Source organism: Penicillium verhagenii (genome assembly GCF_028828195.1).
Source record: "Penicillium verhagenii strain IBT 33310 chromosome Unknown utg000009l_segment0_segment0, whole genome shotgun sequence".
NCBI lineage: Eukaryota > Fungi > Ascomycota > Eurotiomycetes > Eurotiales > Aspergillaceae > Penicillium > Penicillium verhagenii.
In genome coordinates this window covers 777,498-804,096 of record NW_026643173.1, presented here as the reverse complement: position 1 = coordinate 804,096, position 26,599 = coordinate 777,498, and the positions used below count along the sequence as shown (strand labels likewise).

The 26,599-nt window shown below is 46.4% G+C and overlaps 12 protein-coding genes across 12 annotated transcripts; 5 read left to right on the top strand and 7 right to left on the bottom strand.

Moving 5' to 3' along the window:
- Positions 1-12: 12 nt before the first annotated feature.
- Positions 13-1,216, bottom strand: N7466_009358 (uncharacterized protein; the record flags this gene model as incomplete). Its single annotated transcript, XM_057168747.1, has 2 exons — positions 13-879; positions 938-1,216. The coding sequence occupies 2 exons, from the start codon at positions 1,214-1,216 to the stop codon at positions 13-15; spliced, it is 1,146 nt and encodes a 381-aa protein (XP_057017453.1).
- A 1,332-nt stretch (positions 1,217-2,548) lies between these two features.
- N7466_009357 (uncharacterized protein) lies at positions 2,549-3,235 on the bottom strand (the record flags this gene model as incomplete). Its single annotated transcript, XM_057168746.1, has 1 exon — positions 2,549-3,235. One exon carries the CDS (start codon positions 3,233-3,235, stop codon positions 2,549-2,551), a length of 687 nt encoding a protein of 228 aa, XP_057017452.1.
- An 818-nt stretch (positions 3,236-4,053) lies between these two features.
- N7466_009356 (uncharacterized protein) lies at positions 4,054-4,965 on the top strand (the record flags this gene model as incomplete). The annotated part of the gene is made up of 2 exons (XM_057168745.1): positions 4,054-4,560; positions 4,615-4,965. 2 exons carry the CDS (start codon positions 4,054-4,056, stop codon positions 4,963-4,965), a joined length of 858 nt encoding a protein of 285 aa, XP_057017451.1.
- Positions 4,966-6,310: 1,345 nt separating this feature from the next.
- N7466_009355 (histidine phosphatase family protein) lies at positions 6,311-7,279 on the top strand (the record flags this gene model as incomplete). The annotated part of the gene is made up of 4 exons (XM_057168744.1): positions 6,311-6,346; positions 6,403-6,747; positions 6,816-6,975; positions 7,053-7,279. The coding sequence occupies 4 exons, from the start codon at positions 6,311-6,313 to the stop codon at positions 7,277-7,279; spliced, it is 768 nt and encodes a 255-aa protein (XP_057017450.1).
- Positions 7,280-8,893: 1,614 nt separating this feature from the next.
- Positions 8,894-10,049, top strand: N7466_009354 (glycoside hydrolase family 16 protein; the record flags this gene model as incomplete). Its single annotated transcript, XM_057168743.1, has 2 exons — positions 8,894-9,702; positions 9,758-10,049. 2 exons carry the CDS (start codon positions 8,894-8,896, stop codon positions 10,047-10,049), a joined length of 1,101 nt encoding a protein of 366 aa, XP_057017449.1.
- A 674-nt stretch (positions 10,050-10,723) lies between these two features.
- plb2 (lysophospholipase Plb2) lies at positions 10,724-12,674 on the bottom strand (the record flags this gene model as incomplete). The annotated part of the gene is made up of 3 exons (XM_057168742.1): positions 10,724-11,846; positions 11,911-12,063; positions 12,121-12,674. The coding sequence occupies 3 exons, from the start codon at positions 12,672-12,674 to the stop codon at positions 10,724-10,726; spliced, it is 1,830 nt and encodes a 609-aa protein (XP_057017448.1).
- A 965-nt stretch (positions 12,675-13,639) lies between these two features.
- Positions 13,640-15,588, bottom strand: N7466_009352 (cytochrome P450; the record flags this gene model as incomplete). Its single annotated transcript, XM_057168741.1, has 8 exons — positions 13,640-13,795; positions 13,850-13,885; positions 13,955-14,366; positions 14,429-14,818; positions 14,869-15,043; positions 15,117-15,150; positions 15,200-15,291; positions 15,357-15,588. 8 exons carry the CDS (start codon positions 15,586-15,588, stop codon positions 13,640-13,642), a joined length of 1,527 nt encoding a protein of 508 aa, XP_057017447.1.
- Positions 15,589-17,477: 1,889 nt separating this feature from the next.
- On the top strand, positions 17,478-18,716 carry N7466_009351 (uncharacterized protein; the record flags this gene model as incomplete). The annotated part of the gene is made up of 3 exons (XM_057168740.1): positions 17,478-17,683; positions 17,779-17,866; positions 17,952-18,716. 3 exons carry the CDS (start codon positions 17,478-17,480, stop codon positions 18,714-18,716), a joined length of 1,059 nt encoding a protein of 352 aa, XP_057017446.1.
- A 534-nt stretch (positions 18,717-19,250) lies between these two features.
- Positions 19,251-20,352, bottom strand: N7466_009350 (glycoside hydrolase family 16 protein; the record flags this gene model as incomplete). Its single annotated transcript, XM_057168739.1, has 2 exons — positions 19,251-19,916; positions 19,978-20,352. The coding sequence occupies 2 exons, from the start codon at positions 20,350-20,352 to the stop codon at positions 19,251-19,253; spliced, it is 1,041 nt and encodes a 346-aa protein (XP_057017445.1).
- Positions 20,353-22,069: 1,717 nt separating this feature from the next.
- Positions 22,070-22,249, bottom strand: N7466_009349 (uncharacterized protein; the record flags this gene model as incomplete). Its single annotated transcript, XM_057168738.1, has 1 exon — positions 22,070-22,249. One exon carries the CDS (start codon positions 22,247-22,249, stop codon positions 22,070-22,072), a length of 180 nt encoding a protein of 59 aa, XP_057017444.1.
- Positions 22,250-23,065: 816 nt separating this feature from the next.
- On the top strand, positions 23,066-25,469 carry N7466_009348 (OPT family oligopeptide transporter; the record flags this gene model as incomplete). Its single annotated transcript, XM_057168737.1, has 3 exons — positions 23,066-23,261; positions 23,313-23,480; positions 23,539-25,469. The coding sequence occupies 3 exons, from the start codon at positions 23,066-23,068 to the stop codon at positions 25,467-25,469; spliced, it is 2,295 nt and encodes a 764-aa protein (XP_057017443.1).
- Positions 25,470-25,578: 109 nt separating this feature from the next.
- N7466_009347 (alpha/beta hydrolase) lies at positions 25,579-26,359 on the bottom strand (the record flags this gene model as incomplete). Its single annotated transcript, XM_057168736.1, has 2 exons — positions 25,579-26,273; positions 26,338-26,359. The coding sequence occupies 2 exons, from the start codon at positions 26,357-26,359 to the stop codon at positions 25,579-25,581; spliced, it is 717 nt and encodes a 238-aa protein (XP_057017442.1).
- Between the last annotated feature and the right edge of the window lie 240 nt (positions 26,360-26,599).

Genomic DNA, 26,599 nt, shown 5'->3' with positions numbered 1-26,599 from the left:
AAGCATGATAAATCAGATAAAATGAAGACTATCCTTGAGTTCCCCAGCGCTGAAAACCACGTAGCCATCTTCATCTTGATCCTTTTTTCTCTTTGGTTCAGGATATTTCTTGATATTCTGAATGGCCCACCTCGTTCTCTCATCCAGAACAGGCGGGTATCTCCCCGAACCATCCAGCCTCGGCAGGCCCGCAAGATCGAATAAGGCCTGTAGGTACTGCACCGTTTCCCCATCATCCCACGATATATCATGAAACTTTCGTCGTTCCCGCTTCGTCAGCTCGACACGATTCCGTTCCCAGAGCTTTTGCTCTCCCTTATCAGGCAAGACGGCACGACCAGACCACACCCGCGCAACAGCAATAGCTTGATACTCCATGGAACGAAATGTCAAGACCCTTGGCAAACCAATAATAGCCATGGAAGGAAGTTCCCTGAAAAAGGTATGCAGATAGCTGCCCACCAATCGACCTTCGCTGTAATCGTAAAGTGGTTGTCCACCTCGCTGGATATTCCAGAATGGAAACGAAGGCTTATATCCGGTACAGTAAATGACCTTGTCAATTTCATCGCCGGGTATAGTCGACCCATCTGCAAACACTATCTCCCCCGATCGCTCGTATCGCGTAATCACGGGCTTCCATTCCACGCCTGGTGGAGGCTCGTCGCCGTCCCATCGACCTGCTGATCGGCGGGACTGGTATATGGGGTGAGCGGCTTCGCGGACAAGTGATGTTGTCAGATCTTGTCCGGAGGCTGAGTTGCCTATAATTATTACTCTTTGTTGAGTGAAGTCTGTAGCGGAGCGGAATTGCTTGGAGTGGATGACTTTGTCTGGGAAGATGGTCTTGTAATCTTCGAGGCCGGGAACGCTGGGTACCTGTGTGCGAAAGATGGCTGTCAGCTCGAGACCGGATAATTTCTGTTGTATTACTCACATAGGGCACAGAGTAGTGCCCGTTAGCGATGATGACTGCGTCAAAGTCCTCCTGCCACCATTCGTCTTGTTGGTTCACAGGATGGAAGCGTCTCAAGGTGAGCGACCATTGAGAATTGCTTGTAATTGCGCTCTCAAGCTTCGAAATACCTTCAACTGTTGTGTTGGTTACGAGATATTTGTCTGTCTGGTGACTGGAAAAGTAGTTTTCGATGTATTGCTTCGGAACCCAGTGTGGAGCGAAGGGTCCCTGCGAGAACGGGAGATCCGAAAAGGACATTGCAATATCGGGTACATTCGTTCTGAGAAGCCATGAAAGCAATATGTTAGCTCGAGCAGGCCAAGGGTGGTGACTTGATCAGTACTAACGTGAGATTCTCATATATAGGCGTTCTATCGTATCGTTCTCGTGTCGAGTGTGGAGTGCTCGCAGGGAGAGAGTGTGGAATCTCCAATGGCGGATCTATATCAACTGGAAGCTTGCCTGGAAAGAGATCAAATGGGTGTCCTGGATCTGGGTCATATATCCTGATGCGAAAGTGAGAAAAAATTATCATTCTGGTGTTGAGTCGGGGCTTTCGCTACCATGTTCCTCCTGCGGTTTCTCGCCTTTCAAACACCCTGATTCGATCGAACCATTTTTCCGCTGTGAGGGCCGCGGCTGCTGCTGCGCCTGTATAAGGGTTCTTGTTAGTATGGGTGAGAAACTGAGCGAGAGATACGATTATGATGTTGGATTTTTGATTACCTGAAGCTCCTGCCCCAATGATAGCCACTGATTTGATGCTTGTCATTCTGTATTCATTAGATTAAATTATTTTGATTGCGATATCTCTAAGTCAAATCTTGAAGATATTTGGGGCATTCGTCCGCAGTTTCAATGAGGGGAAGTGCTTCGCAATTTTGTGTACCATGACGTGCTCTGGAAAGTACATTGGGATGAATTCGGTAATCGCTGCAGGTAATACTAAGCTACCAGTTGGTTACAAGTTTTCTGGATACATTCAAATGTTGGTGAGATTTAAATTCTTGTGAGAATATTTGTCGCAGGTATGGATGTCTCTAGGCTCAAGTAAGGTAGTAGCCCTGGATGTATCCAACCTTGAAATTTAGGTACTGCGTACTTGATTTCGGTATTTGCAAGTGCTAAGGACTACTCACGGGGAATTTCTGAGACGAAAAAACCCGCAGGCACCCAAGTAGTAAAGAGTGATCTGGAAGATGAGATGAGATGAGATAAGAATTTTAAAAAATTTCACACCTTGGCAAGGACCTGCGGTTGGACTTCTACTCGAAAATGGTAATTACAGAATCACCCTGACTCTCTTCTCGACATCTTTCGACGCTGGGCTACAGTGCTACAATCTACAAAATATAAAGTTCCTTCTCGGAGAGCATTTGTGGGTAAATCTGAATATAATTGGAAATTTAGAAATAAACTGATAGATATATCACAATCTTAGATATCAAATTGATTTGAATTGGATAAAAGCAAATATTTGGATTCTATAAACTTCACATGTCTGCACTTTCCCCAAGGTTAAACGAATAGAAACAACATTTGAATAACCAAAAAAAATGAATACCTAGATATCCTAAAAGAAACCAGCCTTTAAGCAACATTTTCAATGTAGAACAGCATTTCAAGCTCTGCATCAACTCGCCAAGTGATGATTTTCGTAATCTGCTTGACACCTTGACCATAGGCAGCAAGAATGAATGTAGAAACACACTTACCAATGCCGCAGCCAATCAAGGCTCTAAACTCCGCAGTAGAAGCCTCCCATGTGTACTCAGCGCTGCAGAAAGGGACGATATCGTGAGCGTTGTAGATTTCGTTCAGAAGGTATGTGGTCTCACCGTTCACAACACAAGTTGCAAATACATACCGAAGCGTATCGAGGTCAAAGAACTCCTGATAGGCCAGTTTAGTCAGGTCACTAATGTAGTAAGTGTTTCCATCTACCCGATTAATAATGTCCAAGACGATGACACCTTCTCCAACGCGGCCCACCCAGCTGATAGGTGGAAGTTCACGCTTGATCAGGCAGACATAGCGGTATGGGCCTTCGTGACCCTCCGGAACCGGAATGCTTGCTTTTAGTCCAAGTCGCCCAGTCCAGCAAGCTAGTCCGTGGGGAAGAGGCTCGTAAGTATAATTAATAGTCCACTCGTCTTTGTTGAGATCATCCAGGTCGACTGTGCTTCGGGGAAATTTACATCCTGGCTGTTGAGCATTTTGCATCTGCTTCTGCAGGTCATTGCCGTCGGTCTCAAACCTACCGTGCTTATAAGACATGTTAGGCAAGTGAATAGGAGTGGGTGGTTGATATCAAAATAATGGTAGAATAGGAGGTTTTGTTGTTGATTGATGAAGATGTGAAAGATGTGATGATGGAGAAGGTTGTTGTTGGACTCGATTTGTGGTGCCTCGATGGCCTTTATATACCACAAGCCGAGTCCAGTCTACTATTTGTAGACAAAGGAGATAATGGAATAAAGAAAAGATACCACAGAAATAGATACAATGGGCACAATGAGGATTATGAGGAAACACAAAGCCTCGAAGGCTATTATAGAAGCATGTGGACTTACCAGATTTTGAGCTAAAAAGGAATCAATGCCTTTTTATTGGAATCCATTGATCCTTGGTGTTCATTGTTCCCAAAATAAAATTCCATTCTGTTGTCGTCAGATAACCCGCCTTCATTTTACATATCCATAATCCACCTTTCCATTCATCCACTTTATTTCTCTTAGATTTCGGGGTTTCATCCATCTTTTTCTCGCAACTTGCTGCCAGCATCCTGTCGTCTTTCATCTTGTCATGAAGCTGAAATGTATTATCAGAATTATCTCTTGTTCAATGAAATTTATTTATAATTCACTGACACCGGAAAATACTACTAGTTAACTACTATGTTTCCTTGTTCAAATATAGATGGATGACTCAGCTGGGTAAGTGATCGCGACGAAACCCGGGAGAAAGAAAGCCCGGTAAATTAATTGCCTGTACTCACCGCTATAATCTCTGCCGCCTCCGTAAATTTAATACAGCTCATCACATGCATAATATAAGTTTTTACAGAAAGATTCGCAGCCCAGAGATATCCCCACATGGACTCAGTAACCTCCCCCAAAGATGCACTAGGGGACCTGCTATTGGCAGAAGCAATTTTGAATTTCCAAGCGTCCCTTCAGCGAGTGGTCACAAAGGGGGGCCCCCGCTCTAAAGCGAGAGCAGAAGTACTACTGGCCAGTCGACTATTAGAACAGGATAACACCCCGCAGAATCAAATATGCGAATGCTGCTGCTGTCAACGTAAGATGGGGCATCTGAATGCACCCATTCAAGAACCTCCGGCAAAGGCTACCCCTAAACCGGCACCGGTGGCTGAAGATACATCTGACGAATGGGATGATGAATGGGACCATGCACCAGGCGGGGCAACCGGATATGGCTTAGCATTAGGTCATACTATGGGTGAAGTCTGTGTTCGGTGCTTCCGACTGTGGCCGAGCTATATCAAGGCAGATCAAGAAGTGCCAAAATGCGGAATCCCCTTTGGATCCCGGCAAAGGAAGTGCGTATATTGCTCCGAACGACGGAGCACCTGTGTGATGGTATGGAAACCCTTACGCAAATGAATCCGAAGATAGCGCTAATCCACTATTCAGATCCCAGCCATACGCACTAAGGCTCTTATGGCGTGTCAAAAGGAGATCACGCAGGCAGAGGTGGGAACGGAGGAGTATGATCGGATAAAGCAACGCCTGATCAAACTGTGGGAACGTGTCTCCCGTTCCTTAACCTGCAACCCTCTTGAAGGGGAGATTGCATCCCGTAAGCGCCAGCGGGAGCTGTACATGGCCCGGGAACGGGAAAAAAAGAGGAGGGGGCCTGCTGGACAGGATCGAACAGAAAGTCCGCAGACGGATGATCAAGTGCAGAGTGAGGAAGGGGGGATTGAGCAAGAGGGTGATAATAATAAGAACAAAGCCTGTATAAATTTTATATTAGAGCAATAGTGGGCAGGTGAAAATTAATGCATTTAATGTTAATACAATCCCTTAACCTTCATTTGAATATTCCAAAATTCCATTCTGTTGTCACCAGATAACCCGCCTTCACTCCATCTATCTACCTTTCCATTGTTGTGGGGATCTGTGTCATGGACCATACAACAGCTTTTGAAATGATTGAACGGATCTATAGAGTAGCGAGACCAGAATATTAGAAAAGGCTGCCTGGCCTATCTAACATTAGAAGATGTGCTATATGCATGTGAGTATGGTTGCAAGCATAGGTAATGGTGAAGCCATGCGAGATCAAATCTCCTCAACTTCTGTACTCCTTGTGCAGTCCACAGCAGCCTTTTCATCACTGATTGTTGTCTATCAGAACACCGAAGAACCAGCTTCTTCTAGAAAACAGCTGGTTGCTAGGAGCATATCTCCCGATGGAGGCTTTTTGGGGCTTTCGAGGTGAAATTTGGGTTCGAAGCTATACTAGAGAAAGGGGAATGAAGTTCCTGCAGGCAGACACGACCTTATTCTATAGTGCAGTGGAATCGAGCAGTCATGCGCGAGTGCATGCAGAAGCTGGTACTCCGCGTGACCGCTGGAGCCGCGACCTTGGGAGCCACTGACTCAGTACACCAAAGACAAGTCGTCGAAAGAGTACATCGATTGGAAATCCATATTCGAGTTGGATTCAAATTCAACGATATCGACTCGCTTTGAAACTCGAAGAAGTCACCTCAACCCACGGACACCATCCTACCACGCCGGATAAACAAGTGTATCCAAGTGCAGGCCTTGCATTTCTTTGTGAATCAAAAGTTTTGGGATGATGGAGGGTCTGACTGGCATAACTAGTGCACACCTTTGCTGTCAAAGCGAGAGATAAGGTGAATGCTCCAAGAAATGGAATGCCCATTTCCCCGCTTGTTGCTCAGATCATTTCCGGGTGAGTCCGGAGTCGAGATTGTTGAGATTCCCATTTTGGAACAATCATCTGCATCATGGCACGAATCCCTACCTGGAATCGCGAAACATGCACCGTTGGTAGGTGGATAGGTGAGTACGCTAGTCCCAAAGGGGATGCCAAGATGGCTAATTAAAGTTAAAAGTGGAGCCACGTGGGGGGCTTTTCCAAGTATCGACTATACCGATTCTATCTAAAGATGCGGTAGCAATGGAAATCCAGGAATTTAATCCTGGTTTGTCATGAGACTTGTACCAAAGAAGCGGTAAGCGCTAATGATCCTTACCCCGGTGAACATCTATTATAACCAGTGGGCCAGATCTCATTAACCCTGAACTTCAAATCTTTCTTTTCTCCATCACAATCTCAACCCAAGACATCGTCAATATGCCACCAAAGCTTCATCTCATTAGACACGCGCAGGTATGAATTCCGACCCACCTCCATTCTTTATTCATTTTCTAACTGGATTGCATCAGGGTTACCACAACCTGGGCCCCGAAAATTGGAGCCTCCTTGACCCGGAATTGACCGAAAAAGGAAGACAACAATGCCAGGAACTACGGCGCGAGATTACCTTCAGCGACTCTATTGACTTGGTAGTTGCCTCACCCATGCGACGTGCAATACACACAGGACTGGAAGCTCTCAGCCCCGCATTTGAGGCTAAGCCCTGGCTGAAAATGATTGCACTTCCGGATCTCCAAGAAGTCAGTGATTTCCCATGTGACATTGGTACTGAGCGTGTCGATCTGCAAAGGCAGATGGAGGAGGCGAATCTTCCAGTGGATTTAAGTCTGGTCGACGACGACTGGACAAAAAAGGTAATAAGCAGAGTGTTTGCGTATGCAGATTGAACGAAAGCTAAACGGATTTCATTGTGTTGCGACAGACTGGCCGATATGAACCAACAAGAGAGAAGATTCGAGCTCGAGCTCGCGATGTGAGGGCCTGGTTCAAGGCTCGCCCGGAAAAAGAGATTGCAGTTGTGAGCCATGGGGGATTTCTCCATTTCCTGACTGAAGATTGGGAGGATGCTTGCAAATACGATGGTATGACAAAATCACTTCACCTCCGGAGATTCATATCGGCCCGGGAAGCACTGGGGCCCCAAAATAACACTGTATAGGGACCGGATGGGCGAATGCAGAGTCCCGCACATACGAGTTCGTCACGGACGGCGTAGAGCTGAACGAAAAGTTCGATGCAGAAGTTGATGAAGCACCGATGCAAGAGACAAGAGAATCACGTCATGTCCGAGGTCAAACGGCTCTTTCCCCCACAATCAAGGACCAAAAGCTGTTGAGCGGAGAGATGTTGCAGGGTTGGGCAAACCAGGGTTATCCAATCGAATAGCCTGAAAGCAACGAAACCGTTGGCAATAATTTACACAGACCTTTGTCACGAGGAAGAGCCTCGAAGGGAGAGTATTTCATTTTAGCAGGAGTTTATAGCGTTCTATCCCATGCTTCAATACCGTGTCTTTTTTTGGCCACTCTGCCTGATTTCCCACGATCCCTTCGCGACGGGAGCATCATATAGTTATACTGGGCCTGGCTCTGAAAGAGCCACTTCAGCCTTCAGGTAAAAATCAATGCTCTTCTCGGAAAGCTTGGTTAATTTCATGAATCGCTTCGAGGGGGATTCGACAAACCATGTGGCTGACATGAATCATGTCTAAGCCGATTTTATTGGTCCATCGAGGATTATTGGGACCCGAGCTGACACAGCCACATAATCGCTTCACCAAGTGCATCAAATCATGCTTGATGGGCTGACATGCGCCATTGATAACCAAACTGTTTCGAGCCGAGTGCGGCTTGAAGGGTATCGATGCTATGCGAAAACCAGTGCGCCCAGCATCTTGGCTGCCAAATTGCTAACTCCACAGTCTCAGCTTGACATACGAAAGCATAGTAGTATTCAAGAAGTTCCCGAACCTCCCCTATTTTTTTGGGAGTTCGTGGGCTCAAATACTATCCGCTCCCGCCAATGAATGATTGGCAGATGGAACCCGGCGGCTCATCGCGACAAGCCGATACATGTTTGCATTGTTTGATCTGGAGGCCTTTCTGACGTACTGATAAGATAAGCAGTTAACCTGTGCACCATTTCTGATTTGAGATTTGATAGCCAATAAGCTAATGGAAGCTACAAGTGTCCTGCAAGTGCGAATATCCTCCACGTCACATGTACACTGCTTTGTACTGAACGTAATCCTGCATGTCCTAAACCCGCTCTAGAAGACAAGTCTCCCCGGTTACATTGTAGCCCCCTGTACGCAGTACGGAGAAGTGTGCACAAGATATAGGCAGACACCGTTTGAACGGAGATTACGTTCTACAAGGTACCTGATTGGACAAATGTCGGGTTTTGTGCATTGAGGTTTAATCCACAATTTGGCAGGGTTCTTCGCTTTCTTCGCTTCGTCACTTCGTCACTTGTCAGGGGGATCGACCCACCACTAACCCCGTTTAGGGAGCTACATCACCGCTTAGTCATAACTGAGCTGAAGCCACTGGACCCTTGAAATTATTGACTCTCAGGTTGACAGATGAAAGAATAATGGGCATCTTCTCTTCCATTACTGACGGGGCGTATTGAAAGTCTGTTTATTCATTCATGTCAAAAGCTCCCACTAGATTCCACAATATTGAAAACCAAAAATAGCCAAGACATGCCGAGCTTCTCACCATATCGATTTGCCTATCATGGCCAAGCCCAAGACCGAGACCTATCCATTACACTAAATTAGCTCCCCATGTCGATCCATTTATCGCTTCCCAGTTTTCCTACTGGCCCACTCCAAAATGCATGCGGGTACCTGCAACCCCTAAAAATTAAATAAAGAAACCAATTCCCTGCTTTGAACAGGCCTCCTTTATTCATTTCAATAATAATAAACGATGTGGATTCATCTGGCTTAATTCCACCCCAAATTTTTTCTTTCCCTATCAGATCGTTGCCGTCATGGCGTCCTCTCCTTTTTACGTTCTTTTCGCTGTCTTTACATTTCTACTAGGCATCACCACTGCCACCGACTGTAATCCTCTTACCTCAGACACAACATGTCCGGCAGATAACGCGCTCAGCACCGAGGCCACATGGTGGCTCAACTCAACCCTCGACACCAACCTATGGGACATGCAAACCGGCACAGCCGACTACACCAGCGATGGCGCCGACTTCTCCATCAAAACCGAGAATGCTTCCACTCTTTTAGTTTCGAATTTCTATATCTTCTTCGGTGTCATGGAAGCACACGTCAAAATGGCCAAGGGGGCGGGAATAATCAGCAGTGTGATCCTGCAATCAGATGATCTGGATGAGATTGACTGGGAATGGGTGGGATATAACACGAGTGGAGTGCAGTCCGACTTCTTCGGCAAAGGCAACACGACCACAAGCGATCGGGGCGGATACCATTATGTCGAGAATGCGGATACCGAGTGGCACAACTATACCTCTTACTGGACCCAGGAGAGGCTCGAGTGGTGGATTGATGGGGATCTCGTGAGAACGGTCAACTATTCCGAGCCCAAGACGGTGTACGGCAAGAATTATCCGCAAACCCCCTGCCGAGTCAAGGCTAGTGTCTGGCCTGTTGGTCTTGCCAGCTCCTCCGCCGGCAATCTTGCATGGGGCGGCGGACTTGTTGATTGGGACGATGTGCCTTTCACAATGAGCATACAGAAGATTCGGGTGCAGGATTTCTCCTCTGGAAAGGAGTACAAATATAACGGCACATCTGGCTCGTTCGACAGCATTGAAGTAATCAGGTCAGTTTTTGAAAACCTATCTTGCTTTCAATGATCTCATCTAACGATACCACAGTGGAAACTCGACTGCAAAGGCGGAGATTGAGAAGACACCTGCGAAGACCTTGGCCGAAAAATGGGACGATCTGGGAACAGGTGCCCACATCGGTGTCTACTGTGGCTCGGCTGCAGCAGGCGGACTCTTAGTTGCTCTGTTCTCCTGGTGGTGTATCAAACAACGACGCCAGGGTCGACTTCAGCGAGCTCTTGACCATGACCAAGGCTCCGAGCTCGCAGGGGTAGAAAAGTCCCAGAAACCGTGGGGACAATCGAGATGGGGTCAACAAAGTTATCAACCGGTGCCCTAGTCTTTTCAATGGAAGCGGCATCATGAACGACGAACCTTGATTTCATGTTTTTGTATATTAGCCACCCGGCATATTTCTTTTCAATTGACTATATCCAGTTCTTTATTCAACTGAAATTCATAGGTATTCTGCACACATGCAGTCGGAGTTCGAATCGTAGTCGAACAAGTAGATTAGGTATGTCATGACATACGAACCACATGCACATGTGTTGATGGACTTGTTCTGTCTGGAAGTCTTTCTAAGCTTCTGATGTCCAACTAGTGTGCACTGGTGTGCACATGTGGATGAAGACCTCAAGTGCTAGTCAAAATTCGTGCCTGTAGGCCCACATTCAGAGGCAGCAAGGCTTAAATAAATTGTACTGCAATGCTCAAATGTTAGGTAGAATTGCGGCTGATTGAAAAAATCCCGATTATGATTCAAGAACCAGCTTCTGTAGTGGAACTACAGGAAAGAAATATCATCACTTTCGACTATTGTTGAACGCTTTTCACTTGCACAAGAAAGACTTTCGAGACATGAAACTATTAAACCCCTTGGAAGGGGCCAACTATACATAGTCTCATAAACAAAGCGCGGAAATACTAGCACAAGATACAATTGCTAGAGGGTGACTCTCAGAAGCCGACAGTAACTAAGCTAGACCCATCGTACTCCACTGCGCTGCTGAGTTATGCTTGCGAGAGTGCATAAGGGGGGTAATAGGTGCCCGGATCTGTGTCATTCGTGGTGCCATTCCAGCAGTACCGCTGAAAACACATCGTGCATCTTTCTGGGACGGCGGTATCGGTGCGCTCTAGACTTCGACTCAAGATCGCACAGGCCAAACATGTCGGCCAGTCCGGGTCGATTGTTGCATTGGCCATCGTAGCGACGTCATAGCCATTTTCGATAATGAAATCACGTTCTGTGGTATTATACTGCAAGTCGAACGTAGATACATTCGATTGGTAGATGTACGGTGAGTTCGGAATATAGATGACCAAGGGCGCCGAGCTGCTCATGTTTGAGCTATTGCAGCCGAAGAAGGTAGGTTGGTGGTTAAGCCCCAAGTTGACGAAGGTATTCTGGTCCGGCACGGATGGGAAGGCGATCCCGCTGTTGTGGCCTAATGAACTTAGACTGCGCTGGTATGTAGCGACCATGGAAGTACCGTTAGGCCACCGCGAATTGGTATCGGCGGAGGAATCCAGTGCTATGATCACATCTACTTTGCGCTGCGGCCGTAGCAGAGGTTCTAGTGGTATATTCTGAAGGTCCTCTCCGCCATCTACTAGCGTTAGGACAGTAGAATTAGCGTATTCGGACTGACTGGTGTATAGGTAGAAGGGGTTCGGCTCGTATACGGCAATATCTTGATTTGCCTCTCCGATTGAGCCGAGGATTCGATTAAGAGAATTCTTTATTGCCTGAGGTGCTTCAGTGTTGTTAACCATCAGGAATGCTTGGTTAAAAAGCGAAGATGATGTTCCCATGATAAATCCCGCGTTGTCAAACCCCCGAACGCATTTTTCTCCTGGAAGAAGCTTTCCAGCAGAAAAATTTGACCCGAGGAACTGAAGAGGCGCGAAAGCCTCCAACGGTGGATTAAACGTCCCGAGCTCCCATGGATTGAATTCGAACACTGTCGTGTTATCAGGTATGAGAACTTGCCCAGGAGCCCTACCATCTGCTACAATGATGGGCATGGGCGTAGCCCCCCTCTGGAAATCCGTGCTTAACGCAAGGGATGACCAGGTGTAGCTGATACCACCTTCAGTAGCATTGATGAGCTGATAGGCGAGTGCCCGACCCCTGACTGCTATGTCAGCATCGGCTTTCAAAGGGCAGGTAACTATAGAGAACCTCTCAGTCGTACCAATAGTCAGTAATGGAAGTGTTGTAGCCAGCACTGTATTTTCCGGCTACGGCATCCTGTATTTGTGAGAAATATTCGAACGTCCGAACATCGAAATCTGTGCTCTGCGTCGGGCCAACAAATATTGAATCTTGAAACATCCACACATTTCCACTGTCTCGCAGTGACGTGATGTCTGTAAAATTGTTTAAATAGATGCTCCCCACTAACCAACTGCCCCCGCTCAGCCCAGTGAGATAAGTAGCGGACTGCAGTATACCTCCTAAATGGCCTGGAAGGCTGGAATTGACTGTCCGAGAGTCAAAGGCTTGCAAGGCGCCCCCGCCATTCATGAGTGCTCGATAACCACCACCAGATGCTGCAATTCCAAGGACTGGAAGCGCGGATGCATTGGCAGCATTCTTCTCAATATACGAAGACCCATTCAGAGAGCCCAAGTCTTGTCGAGCTAGGAATTTTATCATTGCATCAACGGTGAAATTTCGTCGTTGCTCAAGCCATTTGGTTTCGTTGGTCGATAACATTGACCCATTGCGGATGGATGGTCTGTCTGTAGAACAAACTTCACTCTGCGGGGTGTATTGATCGGGAGCATTAGGAAAAGCTCTCTTATCAAGCGTTGAAGATTTCATGGTAAGAGGGTAGTCTGGCTGTGGTTGCATGATACCTCGTTGTTCGGGGAAAATATGGGCGGACGGATGGCTATACCCCACTTGCCATGGAAACCCCATAAGGAGCAGCTTGAGTACAATTGAAATATTCATATTGGCCAAAGAATGTCAAATTTGAAGCTCGTGGGATGCTAGCGTTGTCCTCCAGGGCTGATTTTGATTTTGCTTGCGAAGAGCGAATATGGAAGTTCCAAACAAAAAAATATGACATTTGATGGTAACTTGGTAATAATAGTGTTCTACTAGTATAATGTTAAATGAGTTCCAAATTCACAAGATTTGGATCTTTCAATATAATAAATAGAAGAGTGCTGACGATAAGACTCTTGACCGGGCCATGGAACGACACACCAACACGATAAAACTACTAGTAGTCATCCGCCACCCGATCCATTCTGTACGAGGTGTACAAAGGGAGGTGGAGGTAGGCGAGTGCGTGCATATAACAAGCGGTATGAAGAACGGCAAGACTAAACGTGACACTATAGAGTGGCATGCGTGGAGATAAGCTCTAGTAAGCGCGTGGGGTTTCCATCACGAACACTGCCCAAGTCCACAGTGCGAAGGCATGGTCACTTCGTAATTCCCGCCATCTCATTAGTCACAATAGCTCAACCTCACTGGTATCTACTCAAGTTTTACTGGTTCATTTACAATCCGCCCAGCGCAAGAAAATGAATTTGTGGATGTCTTATGTATGTGTAGAAAGGAAGCCTCTCAGTTCTACTCTATTCATTGCACCTCTGATGTCAGTACTATAGTAGTATACTTCCAACCTGGTAGGATATTCACCTCACAATCTGCAATCCACATAGTACATACAGAGCAAACCGAGCAAAGCGAGCAAAAATACTGAAACTTCGCGCGCAGCCTCATCCATATACAAACGGGGCAAACTCAAACAAACTGAGCAAATATTTATATTTTGCGCATAGCCTAGCAACATCTGAGCACTTGAGCACCCTACCCTCTAGAACTGGACTAGAAAAAATGTTTCTTTTTTGAATCTTGATGTGGCATTAGATTGCTTCCAACGCGACGAATCTTTCTGCTTGCTCCTAGTCATCATTTGGGCGATAAACACGTATCTGCATAGAGCCAGGCCTGTGAAGCCAAAGTCCGCTAGTTTCCAAAGCATAATCGGGATTCTCGAGCTCGAGACGGTATGAACGAAGAAGATCAGGGATCAATTTATACATTTCGCACAAGGCAATCTATCAGTAGAGTTAGCTTTGAAACTTTCAAACCACACAGATGTCGAAACTTACATTTTTGCCCATACAGCTTCTCGATCCAGCGCCATACTACCATGGTTCATTATAATCAGCACTCAACATTGAACATTCCAGAATGTTTGTCAAACACAAACTTACCTGAAGAATATATTTGTTCATTCTGTCAGCATCCGGTGCTAGCCAGCGATCTGGATTGAATTCGTGTGCATCATATCCAAACACCCCGGCGTCTAATTGCACAACAGCCGGATTTATACCCACTCGGGCTCCTCCAGGAACCCACTGCCCTGCAATAGTGCATCCGCCCGCAGGCACATCTCGGGGCATTGTAAGCGCCACACTTGGATGAAACCGTGCACCTTCTTTGATACAGGCACTCAGGTATGGCAGTCTGCATGCTTCGTGATATGAGATGTGCGGTGAGCTAAGCTCTCCGCGCTTCGTGGCCTGTTCAATTTCATTGATAAGGGTGCCGTAAATCGCCGGACTTTTTATAATATGGTAGAGTGTCGTGGATAGGTGAATAGACGTGGTGTCGCTTCCAGCAAAGCTAGATTGATGATTCAGAAAATCCATTCGAATACATAGCATATTCCCGGGGGAAAGACTTACTATGCTCCAAATGCCTCTAGCTTCACATCTTCAATCTGAAAATCAAGTTTCTCGCCCTGCTCCTGGTGAAGTTTGAACAGCTTCGACACAAAATCGGTGCGCGGAGATAAGGTGCTTGTCGCTTCTGCAGACTTCTGGATGTGCTTATTGACAGCCAGGTCTGCTGATTTTGCCAAGCCATCTAGAGCTCCAACTGCTTGGCGGGTCTCGGCAAGAAAAGCTCCACTGAGCTTGAATAAAGACCGAACATATGTGGGCATGACGCCGGAAAGGCTCATGGCAGGGATCAATGTATCCGTAGCTTTCATGACACCAAGGTTGTCGCCTTGGGCTTCCATTAAGCCGAACATCTTGCTGAAGTAAAGCTCGCCAATCACGTCATACGCGTACCTAAGTGTGTGTCAACACAAAATCCTAGTTTAATATCGGGAAAGACTCACATTCGCATCCATTCAAAGAGATCCAGCGATTTCCTCTCGTCGGCAAACTGCCCAAATTGCCGCAGCAACATGTTTGTGCAAGTATCGATATACTTTTCAGATTGCAAAATGACCGGCATCGTATACGTGCTGTTCACAATGCGGCGTCGCATAGCATGGATTTTGTGATCCATGACTGTAAAATGATCTGGGTATCTAGCTTTTGGAAGATCAGATTTTGCTCGCGATTAATGTATAAAGCCACTTACTATATGGTGCTCTAAAGGACAGGTAGAAATCACTCTATTCAAAATTAAAAACTGATCGAGGATTCATAACTCGATTTCCTCACCTTCACAAAGCCCGAGTTCACTCCGTAGATAACTTTGATAGCCTCCGGATCACTGATAGCAAGCTCATTTGGAGCAATTCTTACGATCGGGCCTATGTTTCGTAGATTAATATGAAGTTAAACATCACTCCCCTCCGAAGATGAACATGACACATACCATATTGCGCATGCAGCAGTCGCTGCGTTCCATGAGGGTCACCGCTGGCGACGGAACATACAATCCACGCGCGTGAAACCGACGCCCAAAAAGGACCTGGAAACCGTGCTAGTGGGTGGAAAAATCGCGTATAAATAATCCATAGTATCCAGTACGCGATTGTAAGGAGAGAAAGAAGTTTCAGTATTCCCTGTAATGTAACCTGCAGGCTAAAAAAATCATAAAGCTCCATGGTCAGCACTTGAGTAGGATCAAGATTCGGAGATATCAAGAAGCCGTTAAATTCTCAATGTTTCCAGGATCAACGTTGGATTTGTGTAACTTCAGCCCCTGCGCTCAACAGGGCTGGGGCCGTTGTGTATTTATTTAGTACGCTATAATTTTTATTTCGGTTAAAGCCAGCCTGGAGATGGCTAATTGATAATGTAGTCTGTCCACGAGCTCGAAACGCGCTAGTACCGTCTGCCAAGTAATACAATTAGCGTGCGGAGTAACATCACTAGAAAAATTGGCAAAAAAGTGTGTTTGAAGATAGCACTCAATCTAAGACCAATTTGCACCAACTAGATGATGGTCTGCTTTAGTAAGGGAAATCCAGAATTTGGGTCTCCTCAGGTCTAATGTTGTTGTACTTTCAACTCAGGCGCTCTTTTTGCTGATGATCTGATCGCTTGCCGCTTGTGACTTAGGCATCCTCCCCAGTGTCCCCCACTTTATTTCGACGCTATCCCAAATCGGATGCATTCTTTCTTTTGATTTGATTCTGGGGTCATGGTCATGCTAGATTAATCAATAATAATTTTAACATATCCTGGGGTGCAGTATACTGACCGTTGCAGTGATAAAAAAAAAACAAGATTAAGTTGCATGGGAATAAGGAGTGACAATTCGTCGCAATATGATACGGTGAATTTTGGCCCCCATAAGTAAGTAGTTTACGCAAGTCCCAATACTATATTTAAATGACCGCTAATTATGCGCCCGAGGCAGAAGGGTCATGCCATGGTTATGTGTTGGATGGGAATAAGTATGTGCAAGCCAGTGTGCCTTGTAATTCCTCCAGACAAGCTGAGCGCCAACTGCGATTAAAGCTCGAAAGTCCCCAGACTAAGGGGATAAAATCCACGCCCGGGCGATTAAGGTTAAATGCGAGCTTTTAATGCTCCCAGAATAAGCAAAGGGTTTATGGGTTCAGGACGGCTCCATACCTGCTGCGGAAATCGTGATTGGTCTGCTTGTTATTTCCCCAAAATAACGTCAAGGGCGTGATATGAGGCATCGGCATCAAAGTTCGATTTGGGTCGTCTATTGGTTCCGAGGTTACATATCGAGTAATCTCAAATAATCTGGGGTAGATGAAAATTACCAAGCTTTTCCTGTCAAATTGCGAGTCTAAGCTTTACTGTTTGTGGAGAATGCATACCAGACTACAAAATTCCAGCCGGGCTGTATTGGAATGCGCGAAATTTTATGCATTTTTAGCCAACGAATGGGAACGAAAAGATTCCTTCTCAGCAAAAATCTGCTTTTGAATGCTGAATATTATTTCAAGCCACTATGGTATTCGTAGACAAGTAGCTTGGAATTTGTGATATCCGCCCCACTTGAGTCAATAGTGAAACTGATTACGAGAAGTGGGTAGGTAGCTGACTTTGAATATTGAGCCATCAGTTTTGGAAGCAAAATGCTTATTATTGCGTCTTGTCTTCTTAATGTCTAGCCATTATTGATTGCGCTTGGCCAATATGGTCCACGATCAGAAGGTCAGTGGTGGATAAAGCATGTACCATTTACTTCGATTCGTCGCACATTCCCTAGAAAATCAAGTCGTTCTGGTAAAAGAATGGCCCAGGGTGCCGCCACGAACTTTTTTTGACACAAAAACTTGTTAAATATTGGGTAGCCAAAATATCTGACAAGATGCCGGAGTGCTCAGGTAGGATTTCAATTTTCTTTCATTGAGAAAGGCTTATTCTGCCGAAGCAAGGATGGTCAACTTAAACGTGATGTTTGACTTCGATCTATAAAATAGTAGCCTTTTTCGTTCAGCTTCGCAGTTCAACTCACTTTATTTCTAAATTTCTCGTGGAAAACTACTTCCCTGGTAGTCAATTGCCCACCATGCGGTTTCAATGGAGTCTCCTAAGTCTGGTCTTCCCCGCTATCGTCTACGCAGATGCTCTTAACGCAGAAATCTTAGATAACAGTGTTACTCCAATCGAATGCCTTGTGGTTGGCATTGAGGTAGAGTTGCTACATGACAGCCCTTCAGCAACTGCATTTTGCGAGTCCGTACTTGCACCTGTAACAACTACGACCAGTACAACGTGAGTGCTCCCGAACAAGTATCACCAATCTGAAAAAGCACTTACTTGGAGCCTGACCTGAGGTGAATATTTACTGACAATATTGGGACTTGCAGTACCAAGACGCACTCCAGCTGTGATTATACGTATCCAACGCACCAGGTCATGGCCGATGCCATATGGATGGATCTTGCAGCTTCCCAGGTGCGCTCCTACCTATTACACATACTAGTCAACACATAATTTCTTTTTGAAAGTATGAGCCTGACTAACCTTGGAAATTCCAAAGATCACCGATGCTCCCCAGGTATCTACACCACCGGCCCTGCTGCCATACCCAGCTTCTGCAATCAGCCAAGCTTGCAAGTGTCTCAACATTCCAGCGTCAGACATTACAACCCACACCTCTACAAAGACAGCCACCACTACGACTACGCTCTGCCCAATTCCCACCACCTGCGGAAACGAGGGCGTTCAATGGGCATATTACCAAGACAATGGGATTCCCCTGAACACTGCTGTGTGCAGCGGCTCAGCTTATACCTGGACCCCGGAAGAGATCAAGGATATGACGCCTTCTTACACCAGCACGACTACCTATCTCTTCCTGGACAGCACCGGCAGTACGGATATCTCGATCTATGGTTCCACTGAAACTTTTGAAACGACCTACATTGCTCTTAATCACCGTGGTTATATCTATGCCGAGGTTTCTGGAAACTATGTTTTCAACTCTCCCTCAGTAGATGATATCATTTTCTTCTGGGGAGGACCGAAAGCCTTTTCAGGATGGGACGAGTCTAATGCTGATGCGACCGACTACTACTGTGGACCAGCAGCCACTTTCACCGCGCCACTTCTTTCGGGCCAGTACTATCCATTCCGTATTGTTTATGCCAATGCGCAGACCAATTCGTTGGAGAACATTACCATTACTGCCCCTGATGGTACCGTCATTCTCGGTTCGAGCACAACAGGTTCACCGTACATAGTACAGTATTCCTGCGATGGGACATCTGCTCCCCCGTTTCCAGCTTTTGGGCAAGAGACATAGATGAGATGTGTATGAATACTAGTAGAGTTTAAACCATGGTTTGGACTCAGAAATCTTGGTATAGTTGCGGGATTCAATTTCTGGGAAAGTTATTGCTGATGTTTTGAATTATTTTTCACCCTATGTTCTATGATTAGGTAGTCTGTTGTTTTAGTTTAACATTAATACACTAATATCGCCTTTCAGCTGGTATATTGTTGGAGACGCCGATTCCGAACCAAGTCGTCAAAATGTAATTGTGACGGAACCCTGAGTCTTTGCATTTACCCGTATATCAGTCCCGAGATCATATCTTAAAAAACCACGCACGAGTAACAAATAGTCCCCAATATTAGTCAAATATCCGAAATCTAATTTGTGATAGTGCTCTAAAATCAATGCGTCAATTCAATCCAACTCATAAAATACATCGTAACATGCGAATGTGCATGATTCCTCAATCTTGAGGTCAATATACAATCTTCTTATATCCAGGCATTCCCTTTCTAACAATATGCACGCTAAATTCAAACCTTCATAAATAAATAAACAAGTTCAAAGACAGATCATCACCATGAAAGTGATGATGAGAATAGACAAAGCACCGAGGCCTCCAACAGAAAACGTTGGACCGATGGTAGCCCTTGGCGAAGAGCTCGAGGGGTGAGAACGCCACAGACCAGACTCAGCAGCCACCGAAGCTGGAGCCGTTGAAGTCCCGGTAGAGGCGCTCAAAAAGTATCCAGTGGAAGTGGCAGTAGTATCTGTGTCCGAGGTACCTCCGATAATCTCGATACTATCCATTGAACCTGTCTCGTCCGTGTATCGATACGATGTCGCCGGATTGTAGTTGACGATTGAGACTGACTTGACGTACATGGTGAATGGGCCGTCGGAGTAATCAGTCTCGCCACCAGCCCACTCAATAGTACCTTCGTCATTATCGGAATCACCGCCTGCCCAGATTCCAATGCGGACGCTCATGGGGGTTTGCGGGTATCGTGAGGCATCGTCATGTACAGCCTCGTCATATGTCAAGGTCCGAACGACAGTTCCATCAATCGACCAGGTCAGCTCGGTCTCGGTCCAAACCCATTTGTAAGTATGGAAAGTTGACTGGGGGGTAGTAGCCTCCACCCAAGTCCAGCGGTCATAGGAACCACTGTCTCCCTTTCCATAATAATCCGTTTGAAGCTTAGCAGTATAGGTTCCCAGAATTTCCTGCTCGGATCAAGAATATTAGTATTGGTCGATTAATTAGGCTTTTGGATTGGGCACTCACCCAGTCAATCTCGTCGAGATCATCCGACTCTAAAATGGCAGAGCTGACAATGCCAGTCCCCGGAGCTCCTTGCATGACAATTGTGACCTCTCCGAAAAATATATAGAAGTCGGTCTCGATAGTGGGGGCATCCCCCTTTTCGCTGATAGTAAACGTTGCGCCATTATCACTCGCCGTTACCGTTCCCGCAGTCGTTGTCCATTTTGCGAGATCTGAGCTTTGCGTGAAGTCGTAGGTTAGCTCTGAACTTGTGGTTCCCTGGTCATCAGAGCAGGTGGTTTTATCCATTGGGTCACAGCTCGTGTATGATTGAGCGGTAGCCAGAGACAGAAATGCTGCCCAAAATGCGGCTGATAATGGCAAAATTGAATGCATGTTGGCTTAAACCCGCGTCGATCGTAGAAGTTGACTTTCTTGGCAGAATGCTTAAAACTCTCGGGGAGTAAGCCAGATAAATAACAGAATTTTCGCAGACGTCAGGATTGATTCATCTTCCCAGCCTCTTCATAAAGATCAAGTTCGAAAGATCAACAGATTTAGACCATGTGGATCCAGGTGGCTCCACACACAAATCCACTAGGCCAATGGAATCGTGTAAATACACCGCCGATGAATCCATTGCATCTCTGTCTAACCCTTTTAGGTCGCACTAAAATCTGCTTTGCGACTTATCATAGGCGAAGACCCACTGTGATATGTGTGGTGGCTGACGGTGTCAGCCTGATAAAGCTTGTTCAATTTGTTCGTTCATTAACTGGTCAATGTCATCATCAAACAAGGCGACATTTGCAAATTGGAAGAGATCTTCGTTATCTCATTGTCGGCCCAGATATCCGGATCTCCTAGATTCCAAAAAAAAAAAAAATCTGGTAAAAATTACGGGCCGCATTCATGTAAGGCAGCTCCATTAGGCCCTGGCCCCAGCGATTAGTTAAGAGTCCGGGCTATGTTGTTAATCAAAATTTTGGAAAGAATTCTGGTCAACGCTGCTGAGTCGACACAACCAAGGAACAAAAAAATGAAACCTAAAGGAAGCAGCATTGAATCTTTGATTGAGGGAGTGGCAAAGCGGAAAAAAGAAGAGAAGGAAGGAAGAGAAGAGAAGCTAAATCTGCGAGCGAAGGGGAGAGCACTAGCGGTCCCAAAGGGGCAACCCACCAAGGCCGCTCAACCCCATGATATATTCAAATGTTAGGAGCTAACTAGTAGTATACACGATTCTATCCAAAATACTTTGCGACACTCTGGCATCAATTTTTTTCCCCCAAGGCTTAATTTAATTGGTGCTAGATCCAAGCCTTGGAAATTAATCCACAAAAGTCAATAAACAAAAGGTGGTGGGGAGATAAAGGTGTAATCTGGATCCATATAACATAACATCGGATAATCCGTACTAAATAAGGTAGGGACTGCTTAGTTGAAGGTTTGGGCAGCATAACAGAACTCCGAAGTAATCCGCAACGGAGTCCATGGGGCCAGAGCCTCGAGGAAGAGACCGGATTACCTCGATCGTAGTCCCCCATTTAGGCGATATGTTTTGCTATGTAAACGCAACAGGCGGTGTTACGCATATGAATACGGGGTGGAAGATTTGAAAATAAGAATGACTCCGGGAACTGATAATAAATTGAGAGCGAGAGAGGGAGAAAGAAAACAAGCCAGCTGGGAAAACACGCTTTGAAACCACATCCCATCTGTGATCTGTGACTCACATCACAACAGAGATGCCCCAATTGTCGAACAGAAGATATACATCGTATTCAGCTACCCAGGAAGATGCATCCGCTTCGTGTATTTGGGGATATCCGACGCGACAAGGTTCGCGGTAAATTGGATGTGAAGGCGCGATCTTCCTCGGCAAATCACCACCGGATCCAGCCGAGCCCCGGAATCCGGATCAATTCGCTCCACCAAAAGACATTTAGCGGTAGCAAAACCATAGCTTTTGCTACGAGTAGTCTAGGAAATAGCCTAATTTGTGGATTTCGATGAATCTTCGAGACTTTTCCTCTTTGTTCTCTCAGTTATGAATGGAAAAATGAAAGACGTGGATAAATCACGGCTCCACTGAAAGCAAGTTTGGACAAGAGTTTTATGCAAAGTAAACACCAGGCGCATATTCACTACTACTTAAGACTCCGTACCGATTAGGGCCTTGACGCGTGTCGGTCTCTGGACCCCGGAATCCCGTGGTTTTGCCGACGGACACGGCAATCCAGACTCTCAGAGCAACGCTAATACTGCCTAGCTCGTGGGTGGTAAAAGGCGCCATAGTGGCATGTGTCGCCCGCGAAAATTTTTTCCCCAAGGCTAACTTCTTTAGGCCCTAAAAGGCCGTCAAGTTCGGTGCGAATACGCAAAATTCTGAACCAGCACCCCACCAAAACAGCACGCCCATTCAACATGTCTGTTAGGATGCCCCCAGTTTTAATAAACCCACAGCTGAGAAATTCTGGGGTAAAAAGGGTTGTCGCCAATATTCACGTACGGGTGCTTCCCACAATACTTTGTCTGACAACAACCTTGAAGTGGCAAGTCTGCAGGTGGGTTACTACCCTGCACTGCAGCACTAAATCCCCTTTAAAAGGCGAATGGTCGAATTTACCGGTGAGGAGCCCCACCCGGCTCATGTAGAAGGGGTTTTAGAGCTGCCAAGTTCCAGTTGTGGCTTTGGCGTCGGCATGACAGGCTTTAATTGCGCAATTCTCATTTGTCAATGATTTTAGATAACCAATGTAACTCGCCCTTGTATTTCCTACTCTGCCCCTCCTTTGCGGGAATGCTTTACTGTAAACCAATCCTTTGTAGTCTACTTTTAGTCTAGTTTGAAAACTTTGGAAGCGAAGGTAATACACCATTTGTGTTACAGATCGCATCATTACCTTAATTGTAGAAACTATAGGTGTGCATGTCGGGTTCTGATGCGATTGGCGCCACATAGTGTCCGAGCCTTTGTCGAACCGTAGAATTCTATTTATTGAGTACTTTCCCCTTCTTTGCGTAGTCTGGGATTTCTTTTTCTCTCTTCACCAATCTTCTTTTTTTTTCGGTTCTGGGCTGTTCGCGTTCGAGTGCCCTCTAGACGAAGATGGGTGAAATTGACGGCTCCAACAACCAGGGGGTTGTCGAAGTTGTAGTTGATGATAAGAAAGGAAACGTCACAGAGAAAGTGGTGGAATCTGATGAGAACATCGCTGATAGCCTGACCAAAGAAAAGGATGCTCAGGATGCACTTGCCGATGGTGATGAAGAGTATGTCAACGGGCATCCAGTTATTCGAAATGGTAATTCACACTAGAACCATCCCGTGAAAGACATTCCACTAATCGAACCAGGACTTGACGTTTCCAAGTTCCTCATTTCAACCAGAGATGATGGCGATCCATCGTTGACCTTCCGTTCCATTGCCTTGGGCACCATGTTTACGGCATTGTCCAGCGTGATCACCATGCTTTACGTTTTCAAACCAGTCCAAGTTCAAGTCTCGGCTACTTTTTTGCAGTGTATGTTTTTACCCCCATGCAACATTAGTTTCCTTCATCGCTCTAATCTTTCTGATAGTGCTTGTCTTTGTATTCGGAGAAGCATGGGCGCGTTTAACACCAAGTGCCGACAGGTTCAAGACACCTTGGCTACGGACCACACTCAAGTTTCTCAACTCTGGACAACCGTTCCAACTTAAAGAGCATGTTATCGCGTCTCTCATCGCTTCTTCTGGTAACAACGGTCTGGCTGGTGTGGAGGTGTACGCCATCGAGCGACTTTTCTACGATACGAGTATCTCCGCTTCGACTGCTGTTCTCGCCACCTTTTCGATCTCCCTCTGCGGTTTTGTCTTGGCCGGTGCATTGAGGTCGCTGATTGTCTATCCTGCTGAGATGGTATATTGGTCCACCTTGCCGCAAGTCGTTCTCTTCCAAAACCTTCATTTCGATCGTAAACTCAATAAAGAACGACTCAAGAAGTTTGGTTGGGCACTCGGTTTGTCTGCAGTTTGGGAATTCTTCCCTTCCTATATTGTGCCATGGGCCGGAGGTGTTTCCGTCTTCTGTCTTGCATCAATGAAAGCTCCAACAAAAACCCGGACGATCTTTGCAACCATCTTCGGAGGTGCCTCTTCGAACGAGGGATTGGGACTTTTCAACTTTGGTTTGGATTGGCAATACATCCAGAGCACTTACTTGTCGCTTCCTTTCAAACAACAAATCAACTCGTGGATTGGCTATTTGATTTGGTACCCTGCCATGCTCGGTCTCTACTACAGCAATATCTGGAACGCCAAAGACTTCCCTTTCATGTCAACATCACTATTCTCAAGCAACGGAACTACATTCTCGACAACTTCGATCCTGAATAGCCAGGGAATTATTGATGACGCCAAATTGGCGGAGACAGGATTGCCGTTCTTGACTTCCAGCACCGTCTGGGGATACTTCGTACAGAACCTTGCCATCGGAGCACTGATCTCACACGTCCTGATTTTCTACAGCAAGGACATGGTCCTTGCGTGGAAGCAAGCGCGGACCAGAAGCCAGCCTGATCCTCACTACCAGGGAATGTTGAAGTATAAGGAAGTGCCACAATGGTGGTATATCGCGCTCTTCGCCCTAGCCTTTGTCGCCGGAATTATTGTCACAGCTAAGGGCCAAACAACTCTTCCAGTCTGGGGATACATCATTTCCCTCCTTGTGGGTGCGTTCATGGCTCCTTTCTCTTGCATCCTCTACGGTCTGTATGGAACCGGTGTTGGAACTGGCCAGTTATCCAAGATGGTTGCTGGTGCCGTCCACCCTGGCCGACCACTTGCCAACTTGTACTTCGCAAGTTGGTCTCACCAGGTCATCTTGCTCGCCGTCAATCTAGCAAACTGGCTCAAAGTAGGCCAGTACACAAAGGTCCCCCACCGCGTGATGTTCGGCACTCAGATTTACGGAACTCTCCTCGGTGCAGGTCTGAACTACGCCGTGATGACCACAATTGTCGATAGTCAAAGAGAAGTTCTCCTCAGCGCCGAGGGTAACAGTATTTGGAGTGGCTCGACCCTTCAAAGCATGAACTCGCAGGCTATTACTTGGGCCATGGCAAAGAGTATGTACAGCTTGAACGGCAATTACTGGATCGTGCCTATGGGCCTCGTCATCGGACTTGTGCTTCCAGTGATCCACTGGGGCCTGATCAAAGTCTTCCCCCGTATTCGCGATTGGCCGATCAATACCCCCATGATTGCTGTCTATACCGGAGTGAACTACTACGGTAACACCTCATGGGTTTGGTCTTCTATTGCAGTCGGTGTGTTTTCTCAATTCTACCTTCGACGCAGACTGCCGCATATCTACAACAAGTACAACTATCTTATCGGAGCCGCGATGGACGGAGGATCTCAGATTGTCATCTTCGTTCTCTCGTTTGCTGTCTTTGGTGCGAGTGGAGCATCGCACCCCTTCCCGACTTGGTGGGGAAACCCTTCCACCAATGCAGATTATTGCTCGTAATGATTGATGAATATACAAGTTTTGTTCGGCTTCAGCAATAAAAAACATCTGATTAGCTAGGCTTTCGGACTGTCTATAATAGAATATAAGTTTTCATGTGACCAAATCATCAACTTTCCATTTGCGATTTTATAAAATGCACAATCCCAACGAGCTGCCGTTTTCCACTTGGAACAACATGGCCACCAGGATGCCGAATAACAGTCGGCTTCACATCACTGGCCAAGTCTTGACAGCAATCCACAAGCCGCATAGACGCGTCCTCGTCAACCAAAGTATCCAAGCTCCCAATATAATGCAGACTTGGCGTCACAATAGGCGGGTCATAGAAAGCCCGGTAGACCGGATGTGAAGCCACATACCCCGAAATAGCCACCATGAACTTAAGCGGCGGATGTTCACACTCGGAAAAACTAACTGGATATGGGATCGCGTCTTCAGCCGCTTGCAAGCGACTGAATTCCGCTTCCCTGCCAGGTTTCTCCAAGAGGGCGGCGACCATGGCTGCTAATGCGGCCCCTTGACTGAATCCAATAACCCCATCGAACGGCCCGGATGTTTTGAGAATCGACGCGATGAGATCCAGAGTCTTCTCTAGGCCACCATGGATGCTTTCGAGAGATTCGAACTGAAACCAGGCCCAGGCGCCGTGTCGGTCGCGTAGTTCGGATCCTTCACCTAAGACCTCCAGGGGAAATGGAGCTGTTGGGTACACAAATTCAATGTCGCGTTTGAGAGCAAGCTTGGTCAACTTCTCTATGGCCTGGATTTTGGCTTTAAAGAGTTCGCCCGATTGGCGGGATCCTGCGATGCGGGTCAGAGGTATATTCGGTCAAATGCATTGAAATTCTCGCGTAAACTCTCTCACCGTGAAGCATTAATATCTTCATAATTGTAGATCTGCTTTGGATGATATTGGAAGCGATGTTGAAGTCTTGAGGTGGGTTAAAAGGGTGAGGCTCTCCATGGACATGGCGGCTCTAAACAGCCCCCGCCCGGCCAAACACTGAACGTACGCTAGGCCTGAATCGCGGTACTGAGTCACTGACAGGATCAGCCTCATGACTCATGCCACTTGATCTGCACAAAATAAAGATTTACTCCAGCCTTGACGTTGGAGTCTTTCACAA